This window comes from Falco punctatus, assembly GCF_963210335.1.
Source record: "Falco punctatus genome assembly, chromosome: 6".
NCBI lineage: Eukaryota > Metazoa > Chordata > Aves > Falconiformes > Falconidae > Falco > Falco punctatus.
Genome location: NC_137585.1, coordinates 56988683 through 57006677, shown reverse-complemented (window position 1 = coordinate 57006677; position 17995 = coordinate 56988683). Strand labels below are relative to the sequence as shown.

The window sequence follows — 17995 nt, the reverse complement described above, 5'->3', positions numbered from 1 at the left end:
GAAACCAGCAGCGACCCGCCACAGCCGGCCGCGCCGTTTCCTCAGGCCGCCGCCCCGCGCGCGGGCAGCCGCCCGCCCGCCGCCGTGGCCGAGCGCCGGAGCCGCTTCCCTCCCCTCACCCTGCACGGAGGGGCAGGCGGAGGACGAGGAGGCGGGTGGGTTTCACCCCGAGGGGCTGCCGAGGGCTGCGCCGCCGCCGCCGCGCTGACAGGAGCCGGGCCGCGCACAGGTGAGCGCCCTCGGCGAGGCGGGCAGCAGGGAGGGGAGACGGGAGGGGGGTGTGCCCCGCCGACCCCTGGGCGGGCCGGGGGGACCTGAGTGGATGGCGCCCGCGTCAGTCAGGGGCAGGGCGAGGCCGGCGACGGGGGATGGCGGTCCCCGCCCGGCGTTGGGGCTCCAGTTGTGGAAGAGCGACGGCACCATGCGGGCGGCCGCCGGGGTAGGAGCGGCGGGTGCGGGCGGCGGGGGAGGCACCTGCTCCCTGCGAGGGGAGACGGGCAGAGGCGGGAGGGCCCCCCCGCGTTCGGCAGCGCAGAGCCGGGGCAGGGCGGCGAGCCCGCCGGTCCCCGCGGCGGTTTGGCTCATCTGTTTCTTTCCAGGACGTGGTGGGCATCCTCTGCCTGGTTTCTGTGGCAGCCGCGTTGGATTTCAAGTACCACCATGCCGGGGACCTGGAGGCGTACCTGAAGGGGGTCCATGGCGCGTACCCCTCCCTCACCCACTTGCACAGCATCGGGCGCTCGGTGGAAGGTAGGGGCGGAGGGGGGCGGGGGAGGGTGGGAAGCGAAGGGTTTCTGTCACATTTAACTTGGGACAAGCGTGGGTGAAGGTGGCTGCGGTGTCCGCGCTGGCTGGCGGCGGGGCTGCTCTGATGGCGAGTGCCGGGTGCCTGTCTGCTTCGCTGCTCTGGGAAGTTTCCTCCGCCTCTTGCTTAAGCGTGAATAACAAGCTCTGGTGACGCCCTTCAGCTAGGGTAGAAGTTCTCCCAACACCTATTCTCTTGAGAATTGGAAACCTCCTGAGTGGCAGTTTCAGAAACGGGACTGTCTCTAAAGAGCTTAAAATGGTACCCTGTTTGCCAAGTGCCCCTTCTAGGTGGGGCTGTTAATAGCAGTGTGTGTTTTCTCACATATGGCTATGTCAAAAATATCTTCTCTTTTGGCTTTACCAATTATTCCGGTAGATCTGGGCAGACTACAAAAAGTATTTCAAATTCCATACTGATTCAAGGTCTTGTGATTTTAATGAAGAATGGGATTTCAGTTTTAAACCCCACAGGAAAATGTACTGAAATCAATAATCACCTTTCTGGCCTTATGCAGATATTTGAATTTTTCTCTCTATGACGGTACTTCCCTAAAATAAACTTATAGGGGAAAAGGAGTTTTTTCAGTTGTTTAGAGAGATTAGAAGGTTTAGTGTTTATTAGCATATAAATAATGTACATCTGTCTAGTTTTAGCAAAAAAAGCTTCAGTAATTTCAAGTCAGAAAATTACATTACTTTAGTAAGAGGTATAAAAATAGATGGAGAAGTTCATTCTTTAGAAACAACGTGTGTTCCTCTAATACCACTGGAAGGAGACAGTTGTAGCATCTATTATCAAATCTGTGCTTGTGTTTAAAAAAATAAAAGCTGCATCCTTCTGGGTAATCATGAATAATGCTAGTAGTTTCTTTTCATACCTCCTTCCTTGTCTTACCATGTATGTTTTCACTTTTTTTGTCTGGAACATAACTTTTAGTTGAAAAGAGGGCTCTGTTTCAGTGAGGTATCAAACTGCTGCCATGTTGCTATGGATACATGATCTTGTCACTGTGCATGTCTGCACTCATTTCTTTAGAAAGTGGCATTGTGGAAATACCCAAAGTAGCCAAGGAATCTTAAAGTTATTTAAGCTGTGTTCTTCTTGGTTTCATCACAGCCAGAATCATATTGGATTATGTTAGTCATCTGCATAAGAGAAGGCTAGTCCCCTTAAGTACAGTCCCCTCCGGTACAAACTCGTGATTATTCACATCTTCGTTTTCCTGCCTTGATGGGACTTAGATAATGTTTTAATGATAGGACTAAATTCTGGCTTTTCTGGCAGGAACTCTGCTGGCTTATCTTCCTGCAGGTGGGACAAAACATTTCATCCAGCTTGAGAGACTGAAAATTTGGCTTTTTACATATCCAGACATCTGAAAGTTGATAACATCAAGTGTTCAACTTCTCTGAGTTGCATCAGCATAGAAATGGGAAATGCATCATCTCTTGATTATGGTTGAGGAATGCACTGAAACTTTATTCAGAACTTGGTGTATTGCCTTCTGCTTTGCCAAACTGCGTGAGAAAAGAGAATTGCCTGAGCTCTCCCTTGTGCTGCTGGCTACGTGTCATGATACACAGAAAAGTGATCTCTTATGCTTTCTGCATGTTCAGTGTGCCTGCAGTATTCCTCTGGATGGAGTAGGTGGGCAGTCAAAACTTCCTCAGTGCCATATAAAGCAGAATGGCAGTGAAAAATGCTTAGTGCTTCTCTATTATTTTTTCTAAATGTTAAGCTACCGCCATAAAGAAATGTGCTTTTAGAGTCCCCTGAAATATGGTAGGGGATGGTACTGAATTAGGGTTTGGTTTTTTGTTTGTTTTTTTTTTTTTTTTTTTTGCTCATAGTAGAAGAAAGTTTTGTGATAACAGGGGTTAAATAATTTTGGTTAAAGTGAAGTTTCAGTTTTGGTTAACAGGCTGAAGTTGTCTTCCTGTTTTCTCAGTTATCTGATACAAACAATAATGTTTGTATGCACCTGTGCTTACTTGTATCAATGTGCTAGTTTATCTCACTACCAATTAACATGGTGGTTGTTGAGTCTCTGTCCTTGGAGATATTCAAAAGCCATCTGGACACAGTCCTGTAAGTGGCCCTGCTTGAGCATGGAGGGTTGGACCAAGTGATCTCCAGAGGTCCCTTCCAACTGATTCTGTGATTCTGGAAGCCTTGCTAAGGTCAAGACTAACGAAATAGAGTGCTTTCCTCTCTCCCACTAAGCCTGTTTTCTGCATAAAAGGTAAGCAGTCAAGTATGATTTGTCATGGATAAATCTGAGGTGAGATTTACAAAGTGTGTTTACTTGATGTATGTAGACTTTAACAGCAACAGAACAAGCATCAAGAACCCCAGTGGAAAACAAACTAAAAGATGTCAAATCTGTTTGTGGTGGTTTACATTACCATAGAGAAATTCACCACCCCTTTGCCAGATTACTGGGAAGAATGTGTTCTAGACTGGGAATGGCTTTTTTAGTCTTCAGGTCAGTACACTTAGAAGCTATGATATTTAATTATGCATCTCATCCTTAAATGAGGGGAGAAGGGAGCTTAAAATGATGTAGCCCATTGGCTGACAAAACTGAGTGTTATCTGTTTGGCCTAGTTTAGTAGGTAACCTCAAATCCCTCAAGATTTGTGGGTGAATTGTATGTTTGTGAGAGACATGGTATGTTCTTATAAACAGGTAGGCAGAGACATGTGATGGCCCAGAAAATACCTTGATTCTTTTATATTGCTTCAGATGTGGTGTTGAATAAGCTCATAAAAGATGTTTGGCAGGAGTTCTGTTTTCTAATACACACAATATCCAACCTCAGTACAGTATGAGCACTCTATAATAACAGAGGAGGCTGCAGAGCTGCGTCAGTCTGGAGGATGGGACCTGGTGTAATCATATTAACCTGTCCTGCCTAAACCTACCCCAATGAAAAACAGACTGATTCTTTAACCAGAAGATCTTAGTGTGTATTATCAAAAAGATATTTTATGTAAGTGTATGATCTGTGGTGTGTCATTGTTCAAGGTACTGTGCTGTTCTTCTTTGGGAAGAAAATGAGAGTGGTGGGAAGCAGATTTAAAGATTCTATTAGATAGACCTGATGACCTTATTAGGAGAGCAAGGGCAAGCAATGTTGAAAGAGCTGAGTGAGTTTTGTAGTAGTAGACTCTTTGAAAAGTCTTCTCAGATATGCTCTGGATTCTGATAGTGATAGCATGCCAATTACAGCTTGGTTTAGATCTAGCTTCTCTGGAGGCCAGTCTGCATTTTTAGAATTTCAGTCAAATCAGAACAGTTATAAATATCCTTAAGCCAGCTCCTGCTCATTGAGCAAAAAAGTTATGTATGGTTAAAGTACCTCTGTCTACCTAATGAAGAGCTTTAAAGCTGACTTCATAGATTAACATCTCTTTGGCAGATTCTGTCATTGGAAAGACCAAAAACTGACCAGAATTCACTGTGGTTTCATTAGAAAATTTCAGAAAAGCTTCTTGCAGAACAGCTGTTCTGAAAACTTTTTTTAGGTGAGAACCATGTGGTTTAATAATCCTATTCTGCTGCTTACTATTCAGTTGTTCTCTCTGTTGCCCTTGAACTGGCACATTCCATCCATTATTTTTAAGCACTTTGCTAACTTTCACTAGTCAACCAAAAAACAACACAACTCACTTACTAGCATTCTGCTATCCCAGCTTTATAAAGAGAGAGGCTGAAGCATGCAGGGCGAGTGGTTCGTTGGTTGGTTTGGTTTCTAAAGTCATGCAGGGCTTTCACACGGCTGTATGCATAGGGGATACCATGTACTACAGGGAAGGTGTAGTCAGCAGGGCTCCCAGCAAGCTGGATTCCTCAGTGGCTCAGGCTTGGTGCCTGTTGGAGCTCGTTATGTCTCCTTCCTGCCTTGCATTCATGGGCTTCCCTCCTCAGAAAACAGAAGGGTGTGGCATATGCCCAGGTTTCCATCTGATAAGCAGCTGTGACTTCAGCAAAAGGGAGCACTAGGGATTAGGTATTGCAGTAGGAAGCGTGCACCTGCCTGGTTAGTAGGGTTAATAGGCAATTAACCTGTCCCTGACATCATTCTGCACAAACATCGGTGGAACACATGCCCAAGATATGCCAGAGATCAGTTTAAATCTCCTGACTTTTCTGATACAGTGCAATTGATACTTTTAGGCATTTATGGGCAGCTGTTGAACAGGAGAGTGCTAACTTCAGGTTCATTGCACTCCAGTGGAAATATTTAATAGTAGAAGGCCAGGTATTGTACTTATCTAGTCTATGTATTGATAGTCTGTGTATGTAGCTGGAAGATGATGTCTGCCTGGGGAAAAATAAGATCTTATTTTAAGACAGTTCTTGTGATACAGTATGAAAGGAGCCTGGCTTACTACCATCAATAGTAAAACACACTGTAAATTTTATTGAATTTACATTAGAAACACTTATTCTGGATGGTTTTACTTTGTTTTAAAGTACTAGAAAACAAGTTTTACTGCTGGAGAAAACAAAACTGAAATATCCATAAAATGTTTGTAGTTTACTGGAATTGTTCTTACCAGGTTAGTTTCAGGGGTCCTGGCACTGTACAAAAATAGAATGAAAAGGTTATACATAGCCCAGTGTACTTGAAGGTAAGTTTCTCAGTGTTATTCATTATTAAATGTTTGTACAAACTAAAAGTAAGTACTAGTGTATTTAAAAAGAAGGAAGGAAGAAAAAGGTGATAAAACCTTTTTTTTTTTTTTGTCTTGAAAATAAACTGTGTAGAGGAAAACCCACAGGGAATGTGATTTCTTTAAAGAGAGTATTGCAATTATTTTTTTTCTGTGGTTACATGATGTGAGGTATGTTTGTGTAGGAGACTGTTACCTTCTGTTTGTTCCATTTGAGTGACTGCTGCAAATGGCTTTCCTCTTGTCTCCAGTCCTTGATAATGTCTTCCCTCCTCCCCATCTCCAACCCCAAAAATTTCCTCAGTACTGTGAATTACAGGCTCATCACGCAAGCATGGCATATGTAGATAATATAAGCACTGAGATTTTCAAGTGTTCATTTTTAGAAACAAAAATGAATGAGACACTTCCCACTCAGTGGGCCTCGTGTAAAGCATACTAAAGTCACTTGGCTCATGTCCAGAGTTTCATTTAAAAATGGGCATTCCAAAACTTACCGTGATCGTTAAACTTTTACCCATTCTTGCCTGCTTCTCTTCTGAAACTTTTTTCCACTTGTGTGGCACTTGGTTATGAAGAGACCAAAAAGAACAACTTTGTTGTAGTCTTTGTCAGTACTTGTGGCATGTAAAGATACGTTAACGAGCTTCTAGGTAGGTTTATATGTTCATTTCATTATTGCAAGGGTGTTTTGGTTCATGGATGGGCTTGATCTTAACAGCCTTGTAAACTCTGTTTGCAGTGTATTATCTGAGTCGCTGTGATAGGAAGGGGAAAAAAAACAGGAGGAGGAAGACTGGCTCCTTCAGTTATCTAGTCAAAGCTAAACTATGACATATAAACAAGAAGTATTAGCCTGTATTTTTTAAAAATCTTTGGCTTCCAACTGAGCTTTGCTGTAAACCATGTACTTAAATGGAACTCGCTGATCCTGCATTAGCTTCAACTTCTAAAGTCCTTTTGTCCTAACTGAAGCTAAAAACTCTGTAAATGTTGAAATGTAGTTTCATATTTCATCTGACTGCATCCTCTAGCAATTTAGTTACAGAATTAGTTTAAATGTGAATACTGTGCGTGTTTACTTATAGGAGAAAAGCCATAGAACTCCTATGATAATAGCTTGACTGCTGTGATGTGACACAGGTAGCTTGTGTGCAGTCTTCTAATAGCCAAGTACTAAGATTTTGTCCAATGATAACATGGCTTAACATTGCTTTCCTGTCAGTATGGCTAAACTTATAAAGTACATAGCTTGGCCGATGTCAGATGTTTAAAAGATTGACAAGTTAAGATGTTACTCTTAAAGATGCAGTCGCTGACTCTGAGCATGTTCCTATTCTCTTGCAGTGAAAGTAAAATAATTCGCTTAAACCTTCATGCTTGCTGTGAATTGTTCAATCATCTTTGTCTTGACTTCCATGCTGTCTCCTACAATTAGAAATAATAATGAAAGTGTGTGTATGTATTTGTATGTGTTGTTGCAGTTTTCTTTTACATACATGCACATGTGCACAGACACACAAATGAAACTTAAATACAGTTCTTACAGAAAATCTTGTGGGAAGAATTTTCCTGTGAAACCTGCCATAACAGAGATTTCTGTCTCAGCCTAAAAACAAAATTTCAAACAACTGTTTGAAGGGAACCTATCCTAGCAACATAGATCAAACACTTCTCATAAAAACTGTTATCTAGGAATGGAATCTTTATGTTGTTAACTTTGAAATTGAAAGTTCTGATCTATTTAGAAATAGTCCTCTGCTCCTGTGAGTAGCATTTATTTAAAACTGGTGGTGTGGCAAAAATCTCTACCCCTTGCTTTGTGGTTACCTAGTTGCAGCATATATTTGTCAAGCTTTTCTTCAGAGCAGTAAAGGTCTTAAGCCTGCAGCCGTTCTGTTTCCCTCAACAAGACTTCACAGCTTTCCATCTTTGTTTACAAGTAGGCAGAATTGACAACTGGATATTGTAATTCATGTCAGTGAAGTTAGCAAAGCTGGGGAGCTCATGTAACACAGAATTGGCAGTTGCAGCTGGTGGGTACAGTTTGATTTTTGTCTGTCTCCGTATCCTTTAGCTGGTGTTGAGAAGGTAAATATGTAGTCGGGTTTTTTTGTTTGTTTGTTTTTTTAAATAAACTACAACCAACCAAATGTAAAAACATAGAGCTCAGGATACTAAGAGTGGTGTACAATGGACAGATAAACTACTGGGTTTTTTTCAAGAACCTGCTTTTTGGAGCATTGTACATAAAGATACAATAAGAGGTGTGATCTTGAAACATGGCTTGTGATCCTTTATATAGCTCATAACTATACCGACAATTTAACTGCAATTTATGGTCTGCTGACTGCAAGGGGCAGATTAAACCTGTATGCTCACTTCAGGTTACTTTTTATATGTAACTCTGTTTTGACTTACACTGGTCTTCAAGTATTCACTTCCTCAAACTGCTGGTTTTTTGCATGACTTAGAGTAGCACAGTAGAAGATTCTCCAGTAAAGAAAAAAAAGAGAAAACATAACCATTAATCAAGAGATGGCCTTTGATTAAGGGTCTTCTACCACCAGATTAGGTCTCTTTATTAACCTGTCACAGCCTACATTTGCTGGTCTTTGGGTCATGCTAGAAGGCCTGTATTTCCCTAGAAATACGGAAAATTAGGTGAATTTCAGTACAATGTTGTTAATATTTAGATTTATTGTAATGGCAAACTTAATTAAAAAGAAATAAACCTCTTACCCTGTGCCTGTGTTTCACCCAGATGGTCAATCTGTCTACATTCTCCTTTTACTCAAGAGCACAGTAATACATCCTTCCTACCCAGCTCCAGGGGATGAAGCTTTTTAGTAGAAAAGTGTTTCTAGTAGCTTTCTGTTGACAAAAGAAGGGCAGTGTGCCTTTCATCCCTTCTGGATGGCCTTTCTTGCCCAGGACCTCTGGCTGTGGATCCTTGGAGCTACCAGCGTTGCTGGTTCTCAGGGCTGCCTAATTAAAGCTTTACTGTATGTTGCTATGGTATGGCATATGGTGTTCAGCTAGCTCACGTAAGTACAAGTGGAGACCTACTCATAACGTGTTAATTAGTTGATAGACAAGATGTGACTTCTTACCCTGAAGCATCTTTTCCTTAGGCAGTTGTTCTACACATGGTTTTGCATACAAGGGAGAGCTAGATTTTTATATTTTTTTAAGGCTGGGTGTTTTCTTTGAAAGCCAGATGTGCACATGACTGCTAGTTCTGCTTTCTGAACTTTTTATGAATCAGGTAGATACTGGAGATGGAAATAAATAATTCATAGGGCAGCTGTAGCTCTCCTCTCACAGCTGAGAGATCATCCTCCCTGTAAACTGTTCCACTTCTGGCAGAGTAACTCCTGTAATCTATGCAGTGGATCAGATGTGAGGAGGTTAGAAGATGATCCTGCAGTTTGATGTGTAGAGCTTAAATGGGAAAGGTCAGACCATGGCAGCTGGAGTTATTTAATTAAATTGCTGTAGCTGCTGTGTAACATGCTGAGTTCACAGTGGATTTAGGACAGTTGAGATACGTTTCCTCTTTGTTCCTAGCCAATGTGTTCTCCATCTATGGGTCTTGCAGTTACCTGGGGCATTTAAGCAGAGCTTTCGCAAATGAAAAGTAACACATCCTAAAAAAGCAAACTGTGTACTCAATAAGTATAGTCCTACTGTGTCAGTTCAAAACTACGGTCTGATCCAGGTGTTCCCCCCCCCCCCCCCCCCCCAATAACAGCTAGAAAAAATTCTAGGAATAGGGTAGGCACAGCATGATAGATACCTCCTCGGTATGCATTTCCAGCAATGTGCAACCTGGCTGTTTCTGACAAAGCATATTTCCTAACCATGGTGGGCCTAAAGTAGGTTAGAGTACAAAACTTGCTTTGATATGCAATTGCATTAGGCTGATCTCAATTCAAGAGGAAACAAAGGCCACCAGAACATGTTTCTTGAAGAGACAAAGGACAAAGTTACTCTGTTTGTAGGTAGTAACACTATCTGAATTTTAGTTCCTTGTAGTGTTTGTTGCCTTAGCTAAAAGGCAGTCACTAAAGTTTCTAAGGAGATGTTTTGTTATCCATTTTGAGAGAGGATCTGGAAGCAACGGGTCAAACTAATGTAGCTTGTTAACTAAACCAGAAACAGATGATGTTGATGATAAGGATTGGATTATTTTTTGAAAGATAATCTATCTTGCAATTCTTTCCCCTTCCAGCCAATTTAAGAAAAGGGGGGTGGGAGGAAACTGCTTACTGTCTGATTTTGTAGAACTCTGCTTCCCAGTGTTGATATGTGTATTGTTTTGAGCTTCCTATTCTTTGAGCAAACATAATGTCTGGGATCTGCCAAGGATCTTTCCAGAATATGCATATTAAGTCTCTTGATGAGGCACTTCAATGCATGGAAACCCTCAAAGGGTAACTGCTCAGCCATGCAACAGCAACAACCTATAGTCTCCTGGTTTTCTACTCCCTCTTGTGTCTTCAAGTGGCAGAAAGAGTTTTGGCATCCTCTGCCTCCGGTGGTAAAAGGGTAGGCCAAATAAGTGTTGAATCTGGATAAATTGCACTTAAAAACAAACCTTGTGCCTGGCTTGCATTGTAAGCAATCACTTTGCTCATGATGATCCAATGGTACTACTACTGTGAATGTGTAATTTTTCTTTCTTTTACGTATACAGTAGTGTTTCTGAAAATTATTAGATGCATACCAGTTTCACACCTTTCTGAGAAAATAAAGCACATATTTCTAGAACTAGATTTATAACCCCTGTGGTAATAGAAACAAGAGCTAGTGAAAAGGGAAAAATAGTCTGTTTGGTTTCTGGGAGTGAATATGAAACCACTTGGTGGAAATGGTGGGGGAAGCCAGTTCAGGATAATTCTAGGTGCCTGTTCTCAGTAAACAATACTGAATAAGGTTAGTGTATGTTAATTTTAAAACAGCCTTCCCTTCTGGGTTGTTTTCATTTGGATTCTTGTAATTTATTTTTATTTCTTGATTTGTGTTCAAATAAACTATAAGATGCTGTTGTAGAGACTGTGCTCTGGATTGGCAATTTTTTATCTTTTTGTGTATAAAGTCTGCTCAGATCGATCATGAGAACTGGAAATGGTACGGTGTGGTGAGTCACATATATTTAGGAAAGAAAGGGTTGTCATTCTCATAAGATGCAACTCTTAAAAAAATATCTAAAGCAACTATAGACTTCGCAATCAACCAGACCTTTAGGAAGATAAGCAAGCATGTGAACCATGAACTGTTTTGATTCCCTTCCCTTCTCAAGTGCTTTGGTTACAAATAAACAGTATCTAGGGTTTTTTTTTAGAGAGTTATTGGTTGTTCCTACAGTTCTGCTTATAAGGTACCAACTTTAAATGGGATTGGCTGGCATCATCTCTGGAAGTAGATAAGTATTTATTAAATAGTGGGAAACTTTGTGTTGTGGGTTTTGGCTTTTTTCCTGAGAGAGAGAGGTAGGCTTACACCTGTAATAAGGGATACATGGGAAGAGAGCAGAAATATTAAGTTAAGCAGTGGCTCCAGCATCGTAACTGTGTCAGCGGTAGTGTGTCTGTTGCTGACAGGAAATACCACAAATTGGCTGAGATGGAATTGTCTGTACTAGCACTCAGAAAGTTGATGAGTAGAAATACAGAGCACAGGATAGTCCTAACACTTTGAAATGAAAATAAAAAATGCTACGCAGGTACTGTACTGATTGGCCTCACTTCCTGTTGTCCTCAAACAAGCATTTGCATCTTTATCAATGATTTTTACTCCTTCCAATAGCTTATTAAGAACAGTGTGGTTAGAGTAGTTCTTGCTAAGTATGACCTCCTTTACAGTCTCTCCATTAAGCAGGATACTTGGGGAAACAAAACAAATAATAAAACCTTTGCTCCCCTCACTAAGTAAGAAGTGCTGTCAGTTTGGGGTAGGGGGTGGGGAGGGGAGGGGGTAACTGTGTTAGACCTGCAGTCTAACATTACTGTGAGCTCTTTTAGGTCTGCTCTGCTTACCTGTGCACCATGCTGAATATTGCCAGATACGCCTGGTTAGCATGTACGATTGATCTGTATCTTTTTAACCCTCCAAAATACCTTGAAAATTTTTCTTACGTTTAAAGTGTCCTAGCTCTTCTTGGGATGTCAGCTTTGTCCATTACTAATGCTAATACAGGCCTTGCAAGTATTTAGATAATCTTTTCTGTCTCGGTGGACCATGATAACATGGTGTACTGAAAGTGAGGATGAACTCTCACAGAGGAACCTGAGGTACTACAGTTCATACAGACATCTATCCAATCCCAGCTTCAGGTGTGTAAGTTATTCTGCGTGTAAACTAGACATTTAGAGTATCTGTGTTCCGAATGGAGACAGCTGCCTTTTTTGGCTGATAATTTACAAAATTAGTATCCCCAAAGGATACATATATATTACTTACTGTAATCTGGAGGGTGCTTTACTCAACAGTCTTGCTAGATTAAACTCACGTATTTGTTCATGCTTGTAAGGCTGCTCCTGCAATGCTACTATATCGGTCAATCTGATTAGACATTTCTGATTATATAAATAACGTGTTGGTAACTCAAATTCTGTTAGAATCTGAATCAAGCCATGTGTGCTGTTGGGCAGTCCACTTTTGGAAGACAAGTTCCAAAATGGCTTCAGATTTTCCAGCTTGAATTGGTGGTGACAAATCTGAGTACCACAGGCCAAGGATGCTCGTGGTGCTTGCTTAGCGAAAGTGAGTTGCTCCTAAATCCTTCATTAGCTGTGGTAATACCTTGCTGGAAGACAGTGTTGCCCTACTGTTGTTGTGGGGAAACTAACACTTTGTCTTCATATCAAAGCTTGGAAGTATGATACTAAGTTATGGAAGTATTTAATATCTTTGTCTTTCTACCTTCTTGCCTATGTACGTGCATGTGGGTGGCATTGTACTCCTATGTTACATGCTCACAGTACAGAGCTTTGCAGGGAATACTAGTACAGATCATAAAAACTAAAAGCCAAAGAATGGTTTGTTTTAGCATGGAAACAGACTTACCATGAATGTAATTTAAAAGTTAGTGATAAAGCTGGGATTGATTTCTTGATATATCCCTCCTTGCAATATAAGGAACTTTATGTAGTAATAAGCATAGTTTGACTTAGTCTCAGAAAATGTGTCAGATGCAGCTGAGAGGATACCCTGACATAGTTCTACAATAAAAAGAAGACTGTAAAGATGCCTTAGTATCTTGCATGGTAGCAGCTAATGCAGATTTACACTAGTATTACAGGTAGCCAGTGAGGATGGAGTATCCCAAGAAATAGCACAATATGTTGCCAAATGCAGTTAGGGAAATGTTTTCAGTAATAGTATGCATAGTTAAAGTAGATTAAAGAGCATATGAGAGATTATGTGGGAATTGTGGTATATCTACAGAGGAATTTATCAAGGAGTGACTCTCATGCCACCCTGTCTCCCCACAATATTTTGTATAAGTAATGCAGATGCTAGTTATTTGCATCATTTTTTTTCTTCTGTCAAACCATAATTATGTAGTGGTTGCTCTTGCAGTGGAAGCTGTTATAAAAATCAGCTGGTATGTTTATTTCACTACTGTTACTTGGTGTTCTCATCATAGAATCTAGGCTGAAGCTCTTCTGCTTATACTAGATTTGAACATGATTGACACAAGCTATGCCTAAAGGATAGCCACCACCCTGTTTCATTCTCTTGAATAAAACCTTGTCTTTCTGGTCCCCCTTCTTATTTTTCAGTGCTTTGATTGTGTGCTTTGGGGGTCAGAAACATACATTTTAAAAGCTTGTATGGAGCATGATAGAAGAAAACCCTAATAGGGTAAGTTCTCAGGACTGCTGAAATAATGTAGATTTACACTAGTATTACAAGTAGCCAGTGAGGATGGAGTATCCCAAGACACAGCAGAATATGTTGCCAAATGCAGTTAGGGAAATGCAATAACAATCTGAAAAATAATGACAAAGCTTTTAAGTAGTTTACACTTTCTATTCAACTTCTCTATCTTTTCTTACTACTAAGTGGCCTTCCTTACAGCTTAGGGCCACATCTTTCTGGTTAATATGCACACTACCCTGATAATATGCTACTTGACCTGTAGAGTTTGTTGCCAAACATGGGATAAGTAAGAGTAAAAATTAGTAAGTTTTAAGGAAGAGGATATGAAATACAAAGAGAAGTAAATTGTTGTGGCTTGCATCAAATCTCAAAAGTGAATTTTTTGAGGTCATTATGTTGATTTGGTACAATGTCTTTTTTCACAATCTAGTTTTATGCATTTTATAGGTAGCAGATGGATCCAAGTAGATTCATATCTGAGGCTTGGATTTAGACATCTAAATAAATAAATTTTCTAGCCAGTGTCAGAACAAGCTATGTTCAGTGCTCTAAACTGTGTTTGACGCTGTTTCCCACAGCCTTCTCCTGGACAAACTGTCAAGGTACAGACTGGATAGGTGGCCTGGAGATAGGTGGGAAACTGGCTAACAGACCACACTCAGAGGATAGTAATGATTTTTACTCAAGCTGGCAGCCTGTCACAAGTGGGGTCCCCAGAGATCAACACTGTTCCACAACTTCATAAATGATCTGGACAATAGGATTGAAAACATTGTCACCATGTTTGATGATGATACCAGACTGAGTGGTAAGGTGGACAAGTCAGAAGGGTAAGCCATCTTAGAGAGACCTGGACAAGCTGGAAGAGTGGACTAGCAAGAACAGTATGAAGTTTGACAAAGACTAGGAAAGAATAACCAAAGAGCCCAGTACAGGCTAGGAGCTGTGTGGTTGGGGAGCAGCCTTGCTGGAAGAGACCTGGGGGGTCCCAGTGGACAACAAGCTCAACATGAGTCAGCAGTGTGCTGCTGCTGCAACAAAGGTAAATCAGATCCTGGGCTGCACTGGCAGAGGTGTTAGTAGCAGAGATAAAGATGTGATCATACCACTCTACATGGTGCTTGTCGGGCTGCACCTGGAGTGCTGTGTCCAGTTCAGGTCCCCACAGTTCAAGGAAGGTGTGAACAAATTGGAGAGGGCCCAAAGCAGGGGCATGAAGATGATCAAAGGGCTGGAGAACCTGCCCTGTGAGGAAAGACTGGAGTTCAGGCTCTCCTTCCTGGAGGAAAGAATCCCCAGGGATGTAACAGAATCCCCATCACTGGAGGTTTTCAAGATGCAATGGGACAGAGTGCTCAATAATCTCCTCTAGGCTCATCCTCCCATGAAAGCGTTTGGACCAGATAATCTTTTGAGGTCCCTTCCAGCCTGGGCTGTTCTATGATTCTGTGATTGTTTATGATTAAATTGTTCTGGGACCTTGCATTAGTGTAAGAGTCAGTCTGTCTTCCTCTTCTCTCTGTCCTGCACCTTTCTAGGTAGAGGCTGTCTCAACATGGATGAGCATCACTGCAGTTCCTATCCATGAGTCAGTGTGCAACACACAGCCAGTCCAGGAGGACTATAGTCAGCCTGTTTCTTTTTCTGGGTCAAAGTGGACCTCCATGAACTTTTGTATCAGTAGCCTAGCCTGAGCAGTACTGAGAGTGTGTCTGGTGCGTTGCCCAGTCACTTCATTTTGTAGCCATAACTTTCTTGGAAATGACAGCCATTATTTTTCGTAAATGAAGCTGTAAAGAACAAAGTGAAGAAAAGTAGAAATACATTTCAGAACAAAACAAACCAGGGAGGGCAATCCAGACTGCAACTTCTACAAATTGATTTGGTTTCTTTCCCACTAGATCTGGAAATCAGTTTCAGTTCTCCATCTTAATTCCCAGTTTTTGTAGATCTGTTCAGAAAACCATTACTATGGCATGAACTGTGGCAATGCTAGAAGAACTTTAAAAAAGACTGCTCGTTCTACTAAAAGTTGTGTGGTCTGGCTCTGTTCCAATACGAGTCTTGTTACTTGTCCTGAGAGACACAGTTAGAAACACACGTTTGTCTTGATTGCTTCAACTGATTAGTGAACTGTATTTCAAGTCAGTTCTAGTCTGACAATGAGAAATGGCTTTTTGATATACATCGAGTTGATTCGAAGCATGGGATGTAGCTTAGCTGTTTACTTCAGGTACAAAAGCAGAGTTATCTAAGCCTTGCTGATTAAAGGAAACTCTTTTTATATGCTGAATCTTTTTATATGCAGTAAATTACTGCTGCATGGAAAGAAATCTTACATCATCCTTCATAGGTACACTATCCAGTACTGCAGGCTGAGCAGACCCAAGAATTTATTTTAATTGTTAATGGTAGGTTTAATACTTCTCACAAGCTGGAAATGCCAGGAAATAATTGGTGTCTCAGTTCATGGGAGTGTTTATCATTTAGATGGCCCGCACGCAAACTATAAACAGTCTAAACACTAATGCTGGAAAGACCAATTTAAATCAGTACTTAATGCTAGGTCTATACTTAGCTCTTCCTTGTGTTTCCCATGAGTGCAATTTTGCAGTGATAGCAGCAGGAATGAGCACTGCTGATGGCAAGGCACTAGAAATGGGAGTACAGTATCATCTGTAGAAAGTCTTAAATGACAGAAATAACTAGCATTTTAGCTGTACTTAGAATCTTGTTGCTTTAGTGTATGTATAGTACTGAATCAGTGCTAGTGCTGCTATGGGGAAGTGGCTAAAGAGTACGGCACTGTTCTACATTGGCTCATAAGATGTTCAAAAAAAAATCAATGTAATAGATGTGAATGTCATCATTGCTAGTACTTGGATTTGAAATAGCCCTTGCGATCTGCTTCCTTTCAAATAAAACCAGGGGCTAATCTTAATGCCTGGTTATTGATGAGATAAGATGCTTCGTGTTCTAGGGGCTACAATATTGTTTGGTTGCTGTGATTGGTTATTTTATATATTAGATAATAATTGTGTACAGAAAGATAATATAAATTTAGGAATTACATTGGTTAGCTTAGTGCAGGGTCAGGATATTAAACCATCTTGCCTTCTAGGTCACTACTTTGTGCTTGTGTAGGAAATAACAATTTGAGGAAGCTATTTCCTTTAAATAGCACTTATTTCACGTGTAGTGAAAGGGCTTTTTACACATAATTCACTGAACCTGTTGGCTCAGACATTTTGAAGCCCTGTGTGCTTGGTACTCGCACTGTTAACAGGCAGTCCCAGGGCTGAATGAATTTATAACCTCATAGAAGGCATATGCCTCCTGTGTAGAAAACTGTGTTGTACAATTTAGCTGTATCCACTTCCATCTAGGAGAGGGCTGGGACACCATCAGGTCTCGAACACAGGTCCTTTGTTATGTTAGTCTTATAATTTCACCACTGTCTTTTAGATGTTAGATGTGCTCTTTGGCACTGCGTCTTGGTCTGATGAGTCCCTCGTTAGGGGAGCCGCACGTTGTAGGTTTGTAGTAGTCATCTTAAGTTTGTGCTATGGGAGAAAGGCTGCAATTGCAGTTGTAAAGCAGGTATGTTCCTCTTGGTGCAGCAGTTGGGAACCAAGGAGGGATGTCTCAAATTCCCTTCCAGTAGAGGGAGGGGGAGTGGGGCAGAATGGCTGAAGAGGGCACAAGGACAAAGAATTATAGGAGCATTCTGGAAGGACTTCCTTGGTACTTCATTGCAGGTTGTTCCTGAATACAATCATGGAGAGGATGACACATTGCAGAGATGAAAATTAAGTTGAGATTGTTGTCCATGCTTAATTATGAAAAAACATGCTACTTCTATTCATGGCTAGGATTTTTTCGCTTCAAAACTTAACACTACTGCAGCAAGACTTGTCATCTGTTTTCACAGAATTGCAGGGTAGTTGAGATTGGAAGGGATACCTGGAAGTTTTGGAGGGGAGAAGGCTAGGGTGGTGGGGTTTTATGGTTTTCCTCCTTCCTTTTTGAAGTAGGATGTACTTAAAAGCTAGCATATCTGGTTTTTTCACTCTGTAACTTGTCTAGACTTACAGAAGTCAAACCATTTTCTTTTTCTAATGAAAGAGTGGCTCTGCATACAACAAAGCTAAATAACTAGCTTCCTCTACAAAGTACTTACCATGAACTTATTTTTAAGTGTGGATTGTTTGTTCACACTGTCTTCTAACGAAAGAGTCGGTAGTAGCATCTCACAGCTGTGTGCATAGCACAATGATGAACGCCAATGTCTTCTAGAGGAACTGTATAGAATGAGGGGATCCTGAGACCATTCCTTGCTGAATCTGTCTGCTCTCAGTGCTGTCTTGTTGCTTCTTGATCCTAAGCCTGAGGTTCTGATTGAACCTGTTTAAGTAAGAATTTAGTTAGGCAACTACTATCTTCAGTTTTACGTGTCTTGCAGCTGTTTCAGCACATCTTGTAGTGTTCCTTCTGACCTCTTCAACTTTTTTTTTTCTCCCATTCCTGAAGATACTACAGTTGCCACAGCATTTTTGTTTTTCTTTTCTAGCTATGTGACTAGCTCACTGCAGCTGTATCACGAGGGTCATGGCTTCTA

At 41.2% G+C, this 17995-nt stretch overlaps 1 protein-coding gene across 1 annotated transcript in view; it reads left to right on the top strand.

The window, feature by feature from the left end:
• The first annotated feature begins 273 nt into the window (after positions 1 to 273).
• The window catches only part of CPM (carboxypeptidase M), a 32701-nt gene continuing 14979 nt past the window's right edge, over positions 274 to 17995 (top strand). The window contains exons 1-2 of the mRNA XM_080392214.1: positions 274 to 439; positions 600 to 750. Coding sequence (XP_080248340.1) covers positions 323 to 439; positions 600 to 750 — 268 coding nt within the window. The 5' untranslated portion in view covers positions 274 to 322. The remainder of the gene's footprint in view (positions 440 to 599; positions 751 to 17995) is intronic.